The sequence below is a fragment of the Phoca vitulina genome, unplaced genomic scaffold, assembly GCF_004348235.1.
Source record: "Phoca vitulina isolate PV1807 unplaced genomic scaffold, GSC_HSeal_1.0 scaffold42, whole genome shotgun sequence".
NCBI classification, from domain to species: domain Eukaryota; kingdom Metazoa; phylum Chordata; class Mammalia; order Carnivora; family Phocidae; genus Phoca; species Phoca vitulina.
Window position 1 is genome coordinate 754,440 of NW_022589745.1, and position 19,924 is coordinate 774,363.

The window sequence follows — 19,924 nt, forward strand, 5'->3', positions numbered from 1 at the left end:
TGTGGTTCAAAGGGAAGGGGTGACAGCAGGTGTAGCAGGCTGGATCCAGGTGCAGAGAGAAGGCATGGCCTGTGGCGCACTCCCTGCCCATGGTTCTGCACTGTGATTTCTCCGTGGGATGTGGATGCTCCATTCCCAGACCTTTGGAAAGATTTTCAAGAGTTCACATCTTTTAAGGTAGACATGGTAGCAGCTCCCTTTCTACTTTAATTAGATGCAAAAAACAGGTATGTAAATATTTTACCATTAAAATTGAGTATTTTGAAAACTTTTGTGTCCCTGTTGGGTTTGCGTGTCCGGGAGTTAGGTAGAGACCAAGAAAAAATCTGGAACACAAAAATGTCAAAGTCAGAAAATGAAAGCAAACCTTCATGGCTCTTTCTGCCATTCCGTGTGTATGTGATGCTGTAGGACAGAGTTTCACACCCATTTCCAAACATACGTTAGAATCCGCACGTCAGAGTCCACACAGTAATTTCCTGGGAAGTGATAGGCCAGGGCGTAGTTCTCTTGGCAGCTGATTTTCTTGGCCGCCGGACACGATGCTCTGGGTAGAAACAGCGGGTGTGTGTAGTCCTTCTGTGGTCCCGTGATGCCGTCTCTGTCCTTCGTGAGCCTGAGCCCCTGCACTCTGGACCTCACGAAAGGCCCTCAGGGTTTTCTCCCCCTTCTGTGGGACAGGCTGGCTGAGGGGCTGGACTTGGTATTGTTCTTCTCCGGGGCAGCGAGGCTCTGATGAAACCCCAGCAGGGGTGGCTCTGGCTAACCCGCCTCCCCGAGGTTCTTGGGAAGAACGGTGCTCTGGGGTATTTCAGAAGGCTCCAACGGGACTTTTCCCTAGTGTTTTCTGTGGGACCTTGTTGAGCTCCTGGAGGTAAATCTCACAGTGTCGTGGGGCCTCCCCGACCCCGTGATTGGGTCGCCCTGCAGTTTTTAACTTGGGGTGGCCCACACTGAGCCCCCAGCAGTCTGCTAATGACAGTGGTTTTCCTGCTAGTGTGGATCCCCGCAGTGGACTCCACTACCCAGGCTCTGCTCTGGGAGGCTGTGCTGACCTGTCTTGGGGCCACGGTGTGCCCTGTGTCCTCCCTTATGGATCCGGGAAGCGTCTGTTCAGGTTTTCCCTTGTTACATAAGAGCAGTGACTTCCAAGCTCCTTATGCACAATGAGAAACATGCTAACTTTTTAAATAAAAAAAAAAGCAAACTTTACCATTACTTAACATTATGATGCCAGTTTAAACGAATCATTTTCATGCATTATTCAAAATAACAAAGGCGTACTTTTAAAAGGGGACTGGAAAGCTTTTATAAGACAAGGAAGAAGTTTCACTCTGAAAACACTAGGGAAAGAGTGGTTTTGTGGAATAAGCTGTGAACTGCTTCTCATTAGCTGTAGGCTGTAAGCTGAGCCTGCCTGTGCTGTCTGGGCAACTGGGGGAGTGCTGGTCACCCTCGAGTCCACAGTGTCCTCCATGGGGACAGGGGCACATCCCACAGGCTCATGGTAAACACTGAGGACCTGCATCTGTATATTCTTTTTTTTTTAATTTTATTATGTTAGTCACCATATAGTACATCATTGGTTTTTGATGTGGTGATCCACGATCCACTGTTTTCGTATAACACCCAGTGCTCCATGCAGTACGTGCCCTCCTTAATACCCATCACCGGGCCAACCAATCCTCCCTCCCCCCTCCCCTCATTTTTCCCTTCCTTCTCCTAATGTCCTCCATGCTATTCCTTATGTTCCACAAATAAGTGAAACCATATGATAATTGACTTTCTCTGCTTGACTTATTTCACTTAGCATAATCTTCTCCAGTCCCATCCATGTTGATGTAAAAGTTGGGTATTCATCCTTTCTGATGGCTGAGTAATATTCCATTTCATATATGGATCACATCTTCTTTATCCATTCATCTGTTGAAGGGCATCTCAGCTCCTTCCACAGTTTGGCTATTGCGGACATTGCTGCTGTGAACATTGGGGTGCATATGGCCCTTCTTTTCACTACATCTGTGTCTTAGGGGTAAATACCCAGTAGTGCAATTGCTGGGTCACAGGGTAGCTCTATTTTTAAATTTTTGAGGAACCTCCACACTGTTTTCCAAAGTGGCTGTACCAACTTGCATTCCCACCAACAGTGTAAGAGGGTTCCCCTTTCTCCACAACCTCTCCAACATTTGTTGTTTCTCTCCCTGTCCATTTTTACCATTCTAACTGGTGTAAGGTGGTATCTCAGTGTGGTTTTGATTTGGATTTCCCTGATGGCTAATGATGATGAACATTTTTTCATGTGTCTGTTAGCCATTTCTATGTCTTCTTCAGAGAAGTGTCTTTTCATATCTTCTGCCCACTTTTTGACTTGATTATTTGTTTTTTGGGTGTTGAGTTTCAGAAGTTCTTTATAGATCTTGGATACCAGCCCTTTATCTGTAGTGTCATTTGCAAATATCTTCTCCCATTCTGTGGGTTGCCTCTTTGTTTTGTTGACTGTTTCCTTTGCTGTGCAGAAGCTTTTTATCTTGATGAAGTCCCAAAAGTTCATTTTTGCTTTTGTTTCACTAGCTTTTGGAGATGTGTCTTGAAAGAAGTTGCTGTGGCCGATGACAAAGAGGTTACTGCCTATGTTCTCCTCTAGGATTTTGATGGATTCCTGTCTCACGTTGAGGTCTTTCATCCACTTTGAGTTTATCTTTGTGAATGGTATTAGAGAATGGTCGAGTTTCATTCTTCTGCATGTGGCTGTCCAATTTTCCCAGCACCATTTATTGAAGAGACTGTCTTTTTTCCGCTGCATGTTTTTTCCTGCTTTGTCAAAGATTATTTGACCATAGAGTTGAGGGTCCATATCTGGGTTCTCTATTCTGTTCCATTGGTCTACATGGAAATCAATGGAAATCAATGCATCTGTATATTCATAACTATGTTTGAAAACTCTAAAACATTTAAATTTAACATGGAATTTTGCTATTAGTATTTAGCAACTTCTCCTTATAAAAGCAATACACGAAATATGGCAAGTGAATTTATTCCTAAATATTTACAGATAATTTGAGTCGGACCTTGGACGTTGTATCCTGGAGCTGGTGACAATTTGCCAATAACAATTTCTACTTTGCCCAAATCTATAACAACCATATGTGAAGTTTTTAATGTCTGTGTATTTATTTATGCTATGGTGACATAAAACATGAGGTTTCTGAATCTGAGACAGACTACTAGTGACTCACCGCACATCTTCAGGCCCGTTTCTGGGCGCGGACCCCCCAGGCGGTGCAGCGAGCACCGACGTGCTCTGCACGGACAGAGGTTTGAGAAGGGAGGGCACCCGTGGCACAAGAGAGAGACTGTACCTCACTGGCCGTATAAACAAGGGCTCTCTTGGGAGAGGAGAGGCTGCTGCTCATCACCCTGTGGAATGAGACCAGATCGCTCCAGAAGGCAAATGTCCCTGACCAGTCACTATCTCTGTACCCACTTATCCAACCTTCCTCCCAGGGGATTTTGCTCAGAAAGCCTGACCACACTCACAGAGCCTGTGTCTCAACACTTCAAGTCAGAATACTTGAATACATTTTCAGAAGGTCCAAAGATTCTCTGACAAATAATTTAGGAAGAGCTGAAAGAGAAAGTCCTATACTCAAGGATGGTTTCTGAGCTCCATCAAGAGGAGGCAAAGGGATGACACTGAAGCAAAAGAGGGAAAAGAAGGACAGAGGGCTGGAAGAGAGACGGGGGAGGGGAGGGCCATCAGCATTTTCCATCTCGGGTAGGCGTCCGGTGCAGAGGAAGCAGAACCCAGAGGTGGGGGCTGGCCCAGGACTCCCAGGCTCTGGGAGGTGCTCCCAAGTGTGGATTAAAGCCAGGATAATTCTCATCATTCTGCTCTTCTTCCTGCCAGCCTGTTATTTCTGACTTGCAAATTGGAATCTGAGAAAACGTGAGCTACTCATGTTTTCAAACATCATTAAAATGTGTTAATAACAGTCAATTTTATAGCATCTTACAGCACTAACATATAAATTATGTAGCCGTTACCTGTGGACATGCAGGAAATACTAGAGGCAATTTTAAGAATGTCGATTAGGCAAATATATTCTATCATTTAATTTTTTTACCTGAAAAGAAATAATTTAATTGAAGATTTGTAGACTGAAGAAATATTAGACAATTGTATATCAAATACAGAATTATTCTGTGTCACCTCTGGGGCTGCACTGAAAGTGTTCCACAATAATATCAAAAGACGCCAAGATATTACATCTTATAGTCTAAAATTTCTGCAACATTTCAAGTCAAATATGGTCGCATAAAATAGAAACTGTTAACTCTCATGACTTGGGAAAAGTAGCAGTGGCATGTGGTTACAAATGTTCACTCTGATCATCCCCTTTTCGTTGCCAGCTGGTTGGAAAAATTGAGGTGTCAGCATGGATCGTTTTTCCTTTTCCTGATTTCTGAGTCATCAGGAATGAGTGTAAGGATCAAGGGATCACATCCCATCCCCGTCCCCTAGAAGCATTTATCCAGAGACAGGCAGGTGTGGTGATGGCTCCGAATGCCAGTCTGCATCCCTCTCTCACTATCAGGAGATCTTAGCCCTCCTGAGAAACCGTGCAAATTGCTCACGCTGGCTGCATCTGAGGACCTCTGATGTAAGGAGGTTACGTCAGGGAGCATCTAGTTTGCAAAGCAAGGAGTTCTGACTGAATATGCATCTCTGTGTAAATAAGGTTTTCCTAGTTCACTCTCCATCCTTCCTCCCCCCTACCGTCTGTCTGTCTGCCTTTCCTTGTAAAAGGGGTCAGGCTTTTTACCCTTGGATTGTTCTCTTAAGACCTCACCACAACAGAGTCATCACCAGCGCATATTTTTAAGACAAAGTTCTGATCAGGTCGGGCTGGGGTGGGACCTGAGATTCTGCATTTCTAGCAAGCTCCCAGGTAATGCTGATGCTGCTGGGTCACATGGCCTCATAATTCAAGAGCCCTTTTTAATACATCAATAATAAATTTACTTGAAAGTCCAGATCTCTGAGCCCCACGCCACACTTGCTAAATCTGAATCAGATGGTGCCAGGAACATGCCTCGTAACGGGCTTCGCAGGGGATTCCTGGCTGTGCTCAGGTTTAGTTCAAAACTCTAGGAATGTCTGCTTCAGAAATTTCATCCCATCACTGACCACTGTCCTCCAAACCTCTAATTTTGAACTTTATATTTACCTTCTAATTACACGTATATATGTGGATACACACACTGGTATATAATTTTTCACTTTACTAATTTAGTAGATGCTGATCTTGTTGTCCCGGGAACAACCGTGTCCTAAATCATTCCAGCCTGTGAGATGGTTGGGTTTAGTGTTGGGTTGGCACAGCCCAGACAGTTTCCAGAGTTATAACTAATTTAAAAAAGGTGAAAGGAGCCCGAAGGGCATCATGGATATTTTGGAGGTAATTTGCGTCAAACAAAAGCAGGAATACTTTGTGCTTTTTCTGAATCAGAGAAGCGTTCATGTGGCAAAGCTTGAGGACGGCAAACCCACACACTGACGTGAGCCTTTATGGTGCCAGGTCCCAGCAGCGAGGAAGCTAATAAGGGGGAACGTTCTGAATAATGTAATTTTTTTCTTTGTATTTTCATGATTCTTCAAAAATAAGCAGCATTGTTGTAACTGGAAAAGTTAAAAATTGTGTCCACATGCATCCTGCAGCATCCAAGCTCCACTGTACCCCAAATCACCTTCCAGTTATCACTCTAACTGACCTTCTTGCCGTTGTAGCTGTTGTATTCTACCTTTCGCATTTTTAATCACAGGAGTAAGGACTTACTCTGGGTCAGTTGATACTAAGTGGCCACATGTCCCTGTGATTTTTGTGTCATTAACTCTTCGGTGAAATGTTCCGAGGTGATGGGTTTGAAATGCCTGGTTGCCTCCCGGTGTTTCTATAGCGGAACGATTTCAAGAAGGTCACCACTTAGTACATCAGGTACTTCCAACATTTCAAAGACACCGTGAACCGTGATTAGTTTCATTTTTTATTTGTATGTTTAATGGCTGGAAAGTAAGTGCAGGGTGAGCAATAAAAACCAAATTTGTTACAGTGTTGACCATTTCAGATTTTATGTGTGAAATATTCTAGTGTAGAGATCATACATGCGAACGTGAATTGTCAGCCATAAAACAGCACTCAAAAATCAGATGATTTGGGACACCTGGGTGGCTCAGTCGGTGAAGCCTCTGCCTTCGGCTCAGGTCATGATCTCAGGGTCCTGGGATCGAGTCCCACATCCGGCTCCCTGCTCATGGGGAGTCTGCTTCTCCCTCTCCTGCTGCTGCTCCCCCTGTTTGTGTATGCACACACTCTCTCTCTTTCTTTCTGTCAAATAAATAAAATCTTTAAAAAAAATCAGATGATTTGATCATTATTATCATTAAAATAGTTGTAAAACGCAATGTCAGGCCAATCAAAAACATGTTCAGTTAAATTGATGAGCTAATAAGTTTGTATTATTCCTGGAATGGAACAGACTAGTGAGTTTAGTCCTAAATCACAAGACTGGACACACACACTTCAGGTCACATTCCAGCAAACACACAGACTCACGCACGCTCACACACAAACTGGTCACCCTCCTAAGTTCTCTAAATTTGACCTAAAATTCCTCCTGAATTCAGTGTCAGTCTGAGTCAGTGTAGAATCCAAAATGAATTCTGCAGCTGTACCTGAATGCGTGTGATAGATGAGCCCCTACCTTACCAGCTTGTGCTGTGCCCCAACGGAGGTGAGCACAGGTGACTCAAATCCACGGCCACGTGAAGGTTTAGTGTTCCTACCATCCTACTCACGGCTTCGAATTTAATTAAGGTAAAAAGACTCACTCCATTGCTGTAAATGTTTACAATTTTCCAATTAAAAGTAGCATGTTTGTTTCCATGTATACTTAACAATCTTTCCATCTTTCCTGAGGTATAATTGACAAAACCGCAGTACCTCTAAAGTGTACAACGAGGTAGTTTGATGTGTGCGTACACCCTACACTGAAGTGACATGCCCATTATCTCACATAGTAGGAGAACGCTTGTGGTTTATGTGTATGTTTTATATTTCTTACAGGTTAGCACATTAGACTGGGTACAAGCAGAAAAAACCTACAACCTCTGTGAGGTACTATTTAAACTTCACAAGGTAGGTGTTCTTTGCACATGAGTGCTTTCATATAAATAAGATGTGCCTTTGGGTTCAAAGAGTCCATTGGAGTAGTAAGATAACCTGAAAATCTTCTGTATTCATCCCATTTTCGCATCCTCACAGTTGCCATCCTGTTGTTCATGAAGGTGGATGGGTGGGTCGGTAGGCAGATGGATGGATGGGTGGATGGATGGAAGAGTGGATGGGCGGGTGGGTAGATGGGTGAGTGGATGGGTGGGTGGGTGGATGGATGGTGTGTGCACAAGTGTGTATGTGCACGTGTGCTGGAGAGAGGGTATTTTAGTTGCCTCCACTTACAGTAAGGTGTTCCAGAATCTTTGGTTATTATTGTCCTTGTCATTGTTTTTAATATATCAGATAAAAACCTGAGTCCTAACAGCTTTCTTATCAGCCACTGAGCTGGCCAGAATGGCTAATCAAATAGTTGCCTGCTATTATAGGGAAAGTACTCACTGGCTAAGGAAGGGCAAAGTGTTACCTGTAACATGCATCCCAAGCTTTTGTATCATCCAGTTTAGTTGAACACTTCCAAAGTAGTGAATCCATTGCAGCAGAATCAGTTCTCAGTTTCTGCTGGGCTGACGCCTCCCCCGGGGCATGTGGGGTTGGGGGCGAGGGTCAGGGCTTCCCGTGAGTCCTGGTGGGACTCCTGCTTGCTTGCAGTGGTCATGTGTTGCTAGATTGGAGATGAAGGCAACTGGGTGAATGTGGATTCCATCAAGTTGCACAAGCCTCAGAGACACAGTTATCCCACTGGTGGACTTTTAGCAGATCTCAGGCTAGTAGAGAATTCTTTAAAACACTAAATTATACAAAAAGGTTGGGAAGTGGAACCTGAGATGGAAAATGAGGGGAAGAAAGTCAGTCCTGGTCACTGAGTCGGCTCAGGTGAAGGCAGATGGTCCCTGGGGGAGTCAGTCCCACCCCTCCCTGGTGGCCTGGGGGCAGTTGCGGTGGGCCCAGGCCTGCTCCCAGCTGTGGCTTGTGCCCAGGCTGGTTGGGAGGCCGTGTGTCTGGCCTCTAGTTGCTGCTCAGGGAGAACCCAGGGCTGTCACCACAGGTCGTGGGGGCAGAGTCGCAGGCAACTGTCCTCAGCCCCCCACGTGCAGACCACTGAGATCAGGCCGGCCCACAGCATACAGGCAGCGGGGGGATGGTTGAGTGCCACCAAGGGTTTGTGGTTGTGTGTGAAGCGCGTGCTCTAGAGTTCGACGGGCTGACTCCACCCCTTGAAATTTTATTTGATTTCTTTACGCCTCAGTTACGTCATCTGCAGAATGAAAGCAGTACTGGTATTCTCTATTGTACGATCCTCTCTGCAGGGTTGTGTTAATTCAGTGTGATGCTGTCGCTCTGGCCGTAGTGAAGTCCTCACTCAGCACGGCCTCCCGGGCATGTGTGAGGTCCCTTCCAGTCCAGTGCGTCCTAGGAGCTGGGACTCACCAGCACCGCAGTCCGGGGCAGTGTGCTGCCGGTGACTCCGTCCTGTCCTACAGAAGTCACCTGGCGGGAGCTTTAACACAGAGCTAAAGATTCCATTTTGTATGAGATGTGGCCCAGACATCTGTCTTCATTCTTTAGGCTTCCATGGTGATGTTAATATGCATCTAAATCTCAAAACTACTAGTGCGTGCCAGGCAGTGTTTGCGGCTTGACAAGTACTTGTAAATAAACACCATTTTATTGCACTAACACATCCCTTTGAGTCATTAGATATTAAGCTAGATAGAACCTCAGTGATCAGAGGTGTTGTTGGACTAACACTCTTAACAAAGCCGTGAGAGTATTAATTGGTTATAATGCCACTAGTGATCCTAATATTTACTTATATCGCCTTCACATGTTTCCTCTTCACTTACCTTTCTGCAGTAGTTGAAACTCATTCGCTCAATTATTAGTTCATGCATGAAAATTAAAGTCCCAGAGAGAGAGAACTGCCTCTGGGTTGGTGATCTATTTCTGGGAAACAAACAACCCAAACACTTAGATGTATAGAACGACACGCATTATCCCAGCCCCTGGGGGCCAGGCGTCATCCGTCTCACTGTTGCGCACAAGGTGAATCAGGATTTCAGCCTATGCTCTGTGGTCCTGGCCAAACGCAGCACAGGGGAATTTGGTTGCTGGAAGATGTTGGACTGGAGGGCGTGGCGCCTTGCTGGAGGCTGCCCTCTGACCCTAGCCTGCTGGCGCGCTCCATCACAGACAACCCATCATTTCTGCCGTATTCTGTGGTTAAAGCAGGGCACTAAACATATGTATAACATATGACACGTGACATACATGATAGCATATATATGATATGTAGACGTATACATGCGGGCGGAGACCAGGCGATGCCCACCATACGTGACAGGGAGCGGACTGCACTGGCCGGACTGTGCTTGTTGCTGCCGAGGCCCGTGTGCAGGGTGGGGATGTCTGGTCGACCTGTGGGCTTCACTGAGCTCTCAGAAGTGAGTCATATACACTGTGATTAAGGCTATCTCTAGACTTCCTCTGAAAAGACCAACAGCAAGCCTTGACCACGTTATCAGGGGCATGAGTTTGGGAGTTGTGTCCAACCAGCTAGGAGCTCCCTTCATTTGGGGATATATCCATCAAGGACTGATTTCTTCCAGCAGCAAGAAGCCCAGATGGAGAGCTTTGACTCCACGGTAAATGAGGCACAGGCCTGAAATACAAGCCAGGAAGGGTTTGTCCTGTGTCCCGGTGCAGGAGGGCTATGACCCCTGCATAGAACCCCCCGTTTCCTTCTCAACTCTGCAAATCCAAATAGGAAGTCTGTGTCTAGGTCAAAAGTTAAAAACATACCTGATGGAATTGTTAGTGTGTTTGTCTGAGAAGTTGACCCTAAGGAGTCATTAATCAAAAATTAGAAGTTTTGAATGAAAATTTAATGTTTTAAATTTTGGTTGGCCTCCTTAAATATCCTCAAAAATAATTTTAAATTTAGATCTGGGATTTTAGGCTGCATGTAGTAGTAATACACACAAGAGAAACACATTCCCATAATACCATCATCAAAATGCTAAAAAATTAATGTTATGTTGAAGCTGTTCTCATGACAATTCTTATGTGTAGACTTTTATTCATCGATATTCCAAAAAAAGAATTTTATAGGAAGATCTAATGTCTTTTATCTTTTTTTTATAAAGGCTCCTCACTGTCCCATTTTGGCCTTTTTATCACCTTGTTTATATGGCTTCCCACATGTCGGAGGTGTGGTTTTGGTATTGGGATATCTCCGGAGGATCATCCTTTTGTGTGGATGTTCTTCATTAATAAACCAGACAACCGTTTCTGTTTTTATCCAGCTTGTTTCCCAGGAAGACTGAGGGAAAGTCTTCGTCAGTACACTTGTTATGAAGCGATTATGAAACCATTAAATTAGCCAGGAGACCGGCTACAGCACGAGGTCAAACCTACAGGGTGCAAGTGGTAACAGTAAAGACAACTTTATAGCACTTAACAGTTTTAAAAAGGAGGTTGTATTCTGTAGGTCAAGTGATGTATTTGGAAGTCTTAAATAGTGATCTCAAAAAATGGTATCTCCTTTTGTGCACTGCACACCTTTAATTGTTGTGGAAGATCATCCTGCACACATACACTTAAAATTATCCATAAGCATTTAATTAATCTTTCAAAGAGTAAAGTAAGTGAATGATTATTCCAAGAACTGGCATGCAGGGCACAGTGTTTTAAAATGACCATTTCCAAGGACAGTCATCAGTATGCAGTCCAGGAATTAAGTTTCATAGTTGTAGTTTTGTTTTTCTGACTTTTTTCTCTCTAAAGATTACTTTTTCTGATTCTTAGATTACTGATTACTGATTCTTAGATTACTTCTTAGATTACTTCTTCTGATTCTTGTTCTCTATTTCAACTCTCATTAGAAAATAGATGAGAAAATTGCATCGGTCAGCTTTGGTTGCAGAAGAGACATAAACTGTGCACAGCTCTTGGAGAGCGGCTAATAAAGGTGCCGTCCAACAGTGAGGATCATCCTGCAGGAAAGTAGATGGATTTTCCTCTCAACATAAGAATATTCAGTTTAAAATTTTCAGTAAACTTAAGCTTACTCATATGTTTGGCAGAGGATCTAGATAGTAATGTCTGCTGTTGGGGAATGCCTCCGGGAACCTTGCTGAACACCCCATTTACTTCTGAGCTGATCCTCATTATCTTCCCCCACAGCTCAGAGCTCAGAAGCACAGGGTAAGTAACTCCCCGGAACCTCACTGGAGGCTGGATAGGACCCAGGTTTGCTTGGCTTCCAGCTGATCTTATATCCTATTGTATTTCACTTGTTGGAAGCATCATGTTCAGGAATCTCTCTGAAGTCTTAAGAGTTTTCTAACCCGCTCTCCATCACCGGCAAAGCAGTGGGTTTCTGTAGTTGGGATTTCCAGGGAAGGGGGTCCTGAGTAAATGTCCTGAAGTCCCTCCTGTCAGAGGAGAGCTTGCAGGGAACAGCAGGGAAGACTTTGCAGTTGGCTCAGCTGCATTTCAGCAAAGGGCAGGGGGTCTCTAAGAGCTGGGGGGGGCAGGTCAGGAGAGGAACCCTGGGCCAACTGTGGGACCCAAAGTAAAAGTGAGCTGTCTCTCTCTTTGGGTAGGCTTTAGTTTTGCAAGTGGAAGCAGACCCAGAGATGTGGGATGTGGGGCTCCTGCCTGGCATGGAGGCCTGAAGTCAGGGGCACCATGTTCCTTGATGTCTGCATTCCCAGGAGAAGGCTCCAGGTCCCCAAGAAAGACAAACCTGGGCTGTGGACTTGGCAGCAGGCTCTTAACAGGGTTTGCATCTCAAAGGGATTTATAATTAGGTTTTCTAATGTAGATGCTCTGTGGATAGGAGACTGGGAAGAGGTCTAGGGGAGCCTGAACTGTGTCATAGCAAATCACTGACCTCACATTGACTGAGTTATTATTTCAAAAAGGCGCTACTAAAACACTGGGAATGAGCCACACATGGAGAATTAAGGTCACTTACATCACATTAATAGCACACTATTTGTTGTGAGGCTGAACAGTTTGTGTTACAGAAAGTAAAGACATCTCTGAAATCCTTTCGTGTTCTGTCGTGGGCTATCTCAGGTTGTTCAAAAGCTATTTTTAGTTCCTCCCATTTCTTACATACAGAGCTCAGCTCACTGGTTTGAGTCGTAAACACGTTACTCCTCGAAATTCCTCAGAATTGCTCTAAATAAGTAATTCAAAAGAGTCAAATTGCTATGTGGGTGAAAATATTTAATGTGAGCTGGATCTTAGCTCACACTGACCGTCCCACTGCTCACCATTGCCTTAAAGACAATGTGCTTTTGTGCAAACCTGTAATGACGTAGTGTGAGCTGAGGATGTGTGTGCAGCCTCCTCCTCGGGTCTGCATTTGAAAGTTCAAAAACAGGCTCAGAGAGAAGTAAATGGCCGAGGTCAACAGCTAATAGTTGGCAGAGGAAGGTTTCAGGTCTTGACGGATCTCAAGCCTATGAAACTACGGGCTCCCCAGTTATCCCAGCGACAGGAGAGAACGGGACTGGCCGTCCCACTGACTTCCTCGCTGGACGGACGCTTCCTGAGGGTGTCGTGTTTGGTCAGCAGTCTTTGATGGTTACACTCAGTAGTTACAGACAGAATTTCTGAAAGTGTGCTTGCTATTCCTGGCTTATGACATGTCATTTTATTTACTGAATGGCTTGTTTCCCAGGCTGAAGTGAAGGACCCGGGGGGGCTCCAAAATCCAGGTGCAGTCTGTGTTCCCAGGTTCATTTCGAATGAGGAATGCAGGCACGGTGCACAGGCCACACCGCCCATCATGCACACCCATGCACACGCATGCATGCACACCCATGTGCGTGCACACACGCACAACCACGCACACGCACACCCACACCCATGTGCACGCACGCCCATGCACATGCACGCCCATGTGCACGCCCACGTGCACACCCATGCACACCCACACACGCACACCCATGCACACGCGCACACACGCATACCCATGCGCACGCACACACACCCACACACGCAAACCCCTGAGGCAGGAGGTGTCTGGCCTTGTGCAGGAATCCGTGCTGCTGGGAACCAGCCGCGGGCGGACAGCACAGCGGGCAGTCCTGCACAGACAGAGACGTCCACATGGCCAGCAGGAAGTCGGACCCAGAGCCCACGAGCCACCTGCGCATATCAGCCCTCACTCTGATCTGCAGACAGGTGCCCAGAGAGCATAAGAAGCATGTGGCCAACGACCATGTTCATGTGCATTTGGGGAATTAACTGAACATGCGTGTGAATGGGGTGTGTCTGGTTTGGCTGGATGGCCCACCTGGATCAAAATATCTCAAAATCACAGTGAGAAGCCCCCACACCTGGGCAGCTGGGGTCATTCCCGCCCCCACACCTGAGTGGCAGTAAACACGGACCCGCCGGCCGCCCGGCATCCCTGGCAAGGACGTCTGCCCTCCGTCCCCTTCGCTGGACAAGGTGGTTCTGGCTGAGCCCGCGCAGAGGAACAGCGCAGGGCAATGTGGGCACGTCGGGGCGTGCGCTTCTGTGTGTGCACACGCACGTGTGTCCTCCAGTGTGTGTGTGCGCGTGTGTGCACCTGTGCACACGGGCGCGTGTCCTCCAGTGTGTGTGCACGTGTGTGCACCTGGGCGCGCATGTGTGCACCTGTGTGTGCATGCGCATGTGCCCTCCAGTGCACGTGCACGTATGACCTCCAGTGTGTGTGTGCACGAGTGTGCACCTGTGTGCACGTGTGTGTGTCCTCCAGTGTGTGTGCACGTGTGTGCACCTGGGCACGCATGTGTGCACCTGTGTGTGCGTGCGCATGTGCCCTCCAGTGCACGTGTGTGTGTGACCTCCAGTGTGTGTGTGTGCGCGAGTGTGCACCTGTGCGCACGTGCGCGTGTCCTCCAGTGTGTGTGCACGTGTGTGCACCTGGGCGCGCATGTGTGCACCTGTGTGCGCGTGTGCATGTGTCCTCCAGTGCGCATGCACGTGTTATCTCCAGTGTGTGTGTGCCCGAGTGTGCACCTGTGCGCGCGCGCATCCTCCAGTGTGTGTGTGCTGTGCACGCATGCGCGTGTCCTCCAGTGTGTGTGCGTGCACCTGTCCTCCAATGTGTGTGTGCGCGAGTGTGCACCTGTGTACGTGTGTGCTCCTGTGTGCGTGTGCATGTGTGTGCACCTGCGTGTGCATGTGTGTCTGTCCTCCAGTGTGTGTGTGTGTGTGTGTACCTGTGTACTCGTGTGTGGTCCTGTGTGCGTGTGCATGTGTGTGCACCTGTGTGTGCGTGTGCGTGTGTCCTCCAGTGTGCGCGAGTGTGCTGTGTGCGTGTGCATGTGTGCACCTGTGTGTGTGCGTGCGCGTGTCCTCCAGTGTGTGTGCGCGTGTGCACCTGTGTGTGTGTGCTCGTGTGTCCTCCAGTGTGCGTGCACGTGTGTGCACCTGTGTGTGTGTGCGTGAGTGTGCACCTGTGTGCACGTGGAAGGCGTGTCGGAGGGGTGGCTGCTGGCCGGCAGGCAGCCCACATGGGCAGGGAGAGCAGACACTGGCCAGGCACCGCCCTGCCGCCCACAGCTCTGCGCACCGGATCTCTGAGACCAGCGCGGCCTCGAGCCGCTGGCGGCGTCTCCTGTGTCCAGAAAGGACTCAGGAAGGAAGTGCAGCCTCAGGGTCACTCTGCTCTGACCTTTGCTCTTGAAGGTGTCTCTAAAGCGTTCATTCTGCGTGGTCAGGAGCGCTGGGTTAACATTTGTCAATCCTGAGTGAGGGTCCTGGTCCTGCAGCCTCTGAAGTATCGTGAGCAGGGGGTCCTCTTCCTCGGGACAGAGCTAGGTGGTAGGGGGCGCTGCGGTGCCCTGGGAGCTCACAGTCACTTGGGGTTAGCGCTCATGTTCTCTTCATTGTCCACTGGCTTTATGCCGAACTGGAGCACGAAGGTCTCCTGACTTTATCTCTGTTTTTCAAGTGAAACATTGAAGAAGCAGCTGTGGTTACCAGAATTTTAAGTGAAAGGTGCTTTTGACTGTAATTTACTTAAAGTCGTGTTTATTTGGGGCTGGTTTCCCCAGCAGCCATGTTGGAGGACAACCTGCTCCTGAGTGTGCCCCCAGGTGTGGCTGGCCGGGGTCACAGCCGTCCCCCGCGGGCTGGCAGCCAGGTCCCAGTCCTGGCGGCTCCGGGACATCTGCAGTGTTGGGTCCCAGCCCTTGGTGGGGACCCCCGTCCCCCGCTAACACACTACCCACTCTGCTTTCCAGTTCTGGCTCGCTGAGGATTACTGGCTGCACGCGGACTTCGGCCTGGGGCCTCATGGCCTTGAGGACACGCAGCCCTACTGCTTCAGTGTCCTGGTCGGCCACGGCCAGAGTCACCTGTTCAGTGTGGAGCTGGGAAGTGAGCTGGCTGCGTGGGAGAGGTCTTTCCAAAGAGCTACTTCCATGGAAGTTCAGAGAAGCGGGGTAAGCGACTCCCGGCTTTTAAGGGGAAACCTGTGTGGATGCCTCACCTTGCAGTTCGGTGCTCCGGCATTTGTTCCAGAAAGAAATGAATCTTTTAAAGTCGAGGGTGCTCCCCTGGGTCACCAGGTCCAAGTGAGTGTGTTTGGCTGCTGACGGGGTCACAACGGGGAGGAGTGAGGGGGTTTTGCATCTCTACATGTAATGTGCGGGGAGAGCCACTTGCTTTCCTCCGCAGGGCTCAAGGGACAGCACACCCACGTTCCTGTTTAGCGAGGCTCCGACAGACTGTTCTCTGCAGACGGTGCGTGAGTAATCTGCTGTAAAGAAACCCAGATGATGGTCACGTTACAGCACGCAGTGGCCCTTCCTCTGTGTCTTAGTGATCCAGAGGAGAATATAGACTGGGCCTTCTCAGGACAGCAGATGAATCACTCACACGCTTGGATATGTGTCGATGGAAAGCGTCAGGAAGAAGGTATTTCAATCCTTACCATCATGAACAGTAGGATCCCCTTCACGGGGAGGCCACCCTACAAACCAGAGGCAAGAAATCAGTGACGTGATGCATCAGGGAGGGGACTTAGCCACCCGACAGCGCTGGGCTCATCCGGCCTCACGTCCGTAACCCTAAGGCTGTGAGCTCAGCCGCGGAAGACCGCCCCTCCCTCAGACACGTGTGTTTGGAGTGGGAAGATCCCGGGTTGCCATCTGCTCTCCTGGTTGGTGCACTGGCTGCCACAGGCCCAGGGGCCTCCCTGTGAGTGTCTAAGCGTCACCGCCACCCGTGGGTCTGCGTGGTGAGGTCACACTCAGATGTTTTGTGGAGACCAAACGTCACAGTTTCTTCTGCGACCCTCCTCTTGAGTGGAGCTGGGCATCCTGGAATTTGGTTCTGAAGCTCACGGTAACCCGCTTGCTGCAGGCGGATGTGGGAGGGTCCTGAGGCACCAAACGCCGACTCCCTGATCTCGGGGACCTGCTCGGACTCGTAGCAGCTGTGAGCAGCTCAGACCCCTTGAACGCAGCTGAAGTCTCAGAGCGCGAGTGACAGCCCCTGTTGGCCCCGGTGAACTTTACGTTCTTACCTCAGGCGAGCATCACTCCACGGCATCCACGGCGTCCACGGCTGTGCTGCAGGCAGGGGGCTGTCTGAGCCCCTGGGGGAGACACCCTCCAGGAGACACACCATGATGTTCCGCAGTAGAGGGAGGCTGCAGGACCCGCTCATCCCATGCCCGTCATAACACAATAAGGGTCCCAACCATCCTGGGTGGATTCCATTCTCTCTTCTCCCTTCCTTGTGTCCAGAGCAAGGGGTCAGGGCTCGGGGGCACCGTGCTTTCATAGCCGGAAATCCCTCCAGAGGAAGTGGCTTCTCCCTTTGCAGAGTCCTTGGTACTTGGGGCAAGTAGGAAGGAGGGAGAAGGCCAGGGGGCAGTCTGTAGAAGAGAGGACGTGCAGTCTGGATTAGGACATGGCGGGCAGTGTGCCCGGCAAGCTCTGGGGGAGGCATTTTCAATTATCCAGGATCAAGACAACGAGGATCTCTTCGTGGGTAGAGGGGGCGAGGATGAGTGTGGTTGTGACAGTGACCATCCGGTGTTGTGAATAATGGGCCAGATTGTGCGACGGGTGCTCCTGGAGAGAGTGGGATCTCCTTGTGTAGGAGGGAAAGGTCTCCCAAGGCCTCCCAAATCTGAGAATCCTCATACCCACTTGAGCCTTTCCAAGACACGATCCCACGGGGTTTCCTCGCCCCCAGGTCCTGATGTCCAGTGCCAGAGCCTCGGTTTTCTGGACTCGGAGGTGGGAAGGAAGGAGGATATCCTTTGGAAGGTGGTGGATCAAGTCTTGGCCTGACCTGTTTCTCCCTCCGTGAATGTGGGCAAAATAGTTCTCCAAACACCTTTACTTAATCTGTAAATTAAGGATTAGAGTATGCACACCAGAGCCATTATGGAAACTGTGTTAATTTTAATGTGTGCCCTGTGCCAAGCAGTGTGCCGTTTGTACGCACTGTTAATCTTTTAAAGTAACAAGATGTGATACTGTTTTCTTTTTCCTTTCACTGATGAGAAGACTCCGTTTGCAAGGACTGAGTGGCCCCTCCAATGTCACTCGGAGATGAGCCACATGACCAGTGACCAGCCCCCCCCCCCGCGTCTCTGTGCCGAAGCGTGTTCTCCCCTGCAACACGCTGCCTCCAGCGCAGAGGAGGGGGGCGTGTGCGAGAGGCGGCCCAGGGCAGGCGGGCTTCTCGACTGGTCAGTGCTGCCACCCCCGTCCTGTGTCTGCCTGATTCAGCAGCTTCTCTCCTGTGTTCAGACTTTGATTTGACCCCAGCCCAGATCCCAGCTTTAAAGCTCGACAAGGTTTACATGTTTATGATTTGGACGACATTGGTTTCCTTCTCTGTGTTCAGCAGGCTGCAGGCCGATGGTTTCCTGCATTAATCTCCTTATTTGTGCTTCTCTGTAAGGATTTCTGAAAGAGAGGTCTGGATTTACACTCAGGGTACATTTCTCCCCAGTAGTTTCTCAGTGCACCTTATCTGGGCTCAGTGCTCTAGCAGCTGGGTGCTTGCCTCCTGCCCAGCTCTAGCTCAATGACATTCTTAAACTAATAATATTTTAAGTCATACTTATATTACAAATCTCCCGCAGGCATCTGAAATCCAGGTGTCCTACACACGCACGACTGAATGGAGAACTTCCCTGGTTGGGGCGTCTGGGGGGCTCAGGCGGTTAAGCATCTAACTCTTGGTTTGGGCTCAGGTCTTGATCTCAAGGGTGTGAGATTGAGCCCTGAGTCGGGCTCCACGCTCAGCGGAGTCTGCTTGGGATTCTCTCTCTCTCTCTCTCTCTCCTGCTGCACCCCCTCCACCACTCGCGCTCTTGCTCTCTCTCTTTCAAAAATAACAGAAGAATTTCCCTGGTAGTGTGTGCTGTACCACCCCCCGGGCTCAGGTGCAAGGGCGGGTGTCATGTTGTACATTCTTCAGATGGTTTTACACAGACGTCAGCACCGTTTTTTCTTTCTTACTAAAAATGTATTCATCATGTGCGCATAATGCTTTGTAATGTGCAAAATGTTGTACATTTTGTCCACATCAATCCATCTAATTTTTTTTTACTTATCCCAGCAATATGCTCTTAGAATTTAAGAAAAACAGAAAATCTCTTTCTTCATCGCAACATGCGGTATCAAGTCTCTGCATCCGGCCGGCTGCCTGTGGCCACAGTGGCGGGAATCCCCTGCCTTGCGCTACGACGCACTGGGGCTGTAACCGTCCTGATAACAGGGCTTCCCGCAGATGCACCAGCTCTTCCGTTTCCGCCCCACTGAGCTTGGAGTTTCAGGTGTTTGCTTAGAACACCTCTCCTCCTGGTTGTGGATGCAGCGGCCTTCTGTTCACCTTCCCTGGAGGAGGGCGCTTCTCCCCCAGCAGTGGGATGACCGTAGCGTCCCCCCTTGGGTCTGATTTTGCCAGATTAGGTCATGAACCCCGTGGATTAACATGCTTGTCGGGGAACGCTGTCTGCTGACCAGTGTCCACTCTGGGGCCAGGGGTGCGGTTAGCCTCCCTCCAGGGTAGAAGAGGGGTGGACACCTTAAGCTCAGTTAGAGGAAGCGATTATCAGCCGGCCACAGGGGGTTGGTGGCTGGCTTATTTCAAGATGACTCAGCCATTCTCGCTGGTGCCATATAAGAAATGGAAGTGACATCTACGTAGGCAGCCTGAGTCGCAGGAGTGTGACCCGTCCATGGAGGTTTACCTCAGTCACGACTCCCTGTGTTCCAGACATCGTGTCCTTCCAACAGGAGAGCTTCTGATTCCAGCCGCATTTAGGGGTCACTTGTCCCGCGCTGTCACCTGCAGGTGGGGCAACATGTGAGCGCCACCCGCCCGCTGTGAGCTGGGGACTGTCACCACGCGGGGTCCACGCAAGGTTAGCTCCTCCAGATAAAACTTGCACAGCTGGGAGGAAATGCACTTTGCAAGGAGTTAAAGTCTCTCTTCCAGCCAAGCTGTCTTCAGACCTCAGGTGCGAAGCAGAGAGACTTTCCCAAGTCGGGGTGAGTGAGAGCATGTGGGTTTGGGGCTCCCTCTCGTCCATCCTGTGCAAAGCACCTGCGTCCAGAGCTGAGTCAGAAACAGAAGCCACAGAGAAAGAAGGCCAGGATGTTCTGACCCCCAGAGCTGTTTAAAAGTAGGATGGACCATTCTGGGGAGTA

General features: G+C 48.9%; 1 protein-coding gene across 1 annotated transcript in view; it reads left to right on the forward strand.

The window, feature by feature from the left end:
• The window catches only part of SNTG2 (syntrophin gamma 2), a 205,674-nt gene that overhangs the window by 139,903 nt on the left and 45,847 nt on the right, over nt 1-19,924 (forward strand). The window contains exons 13-14 of the mRNA XM_032430054.1: nt 7,125-7,196; nt 15,488-15,688. Of these exons, the coding sequence (XP_032285945.1) occupies nt 7,125-7,196; nt 15,488-15,688 (273 nt within the window). The remainder of the gene's footprint in view (nt 1-7,124; nt 7,197-15,487; nt 15,689-19,924) is intronic.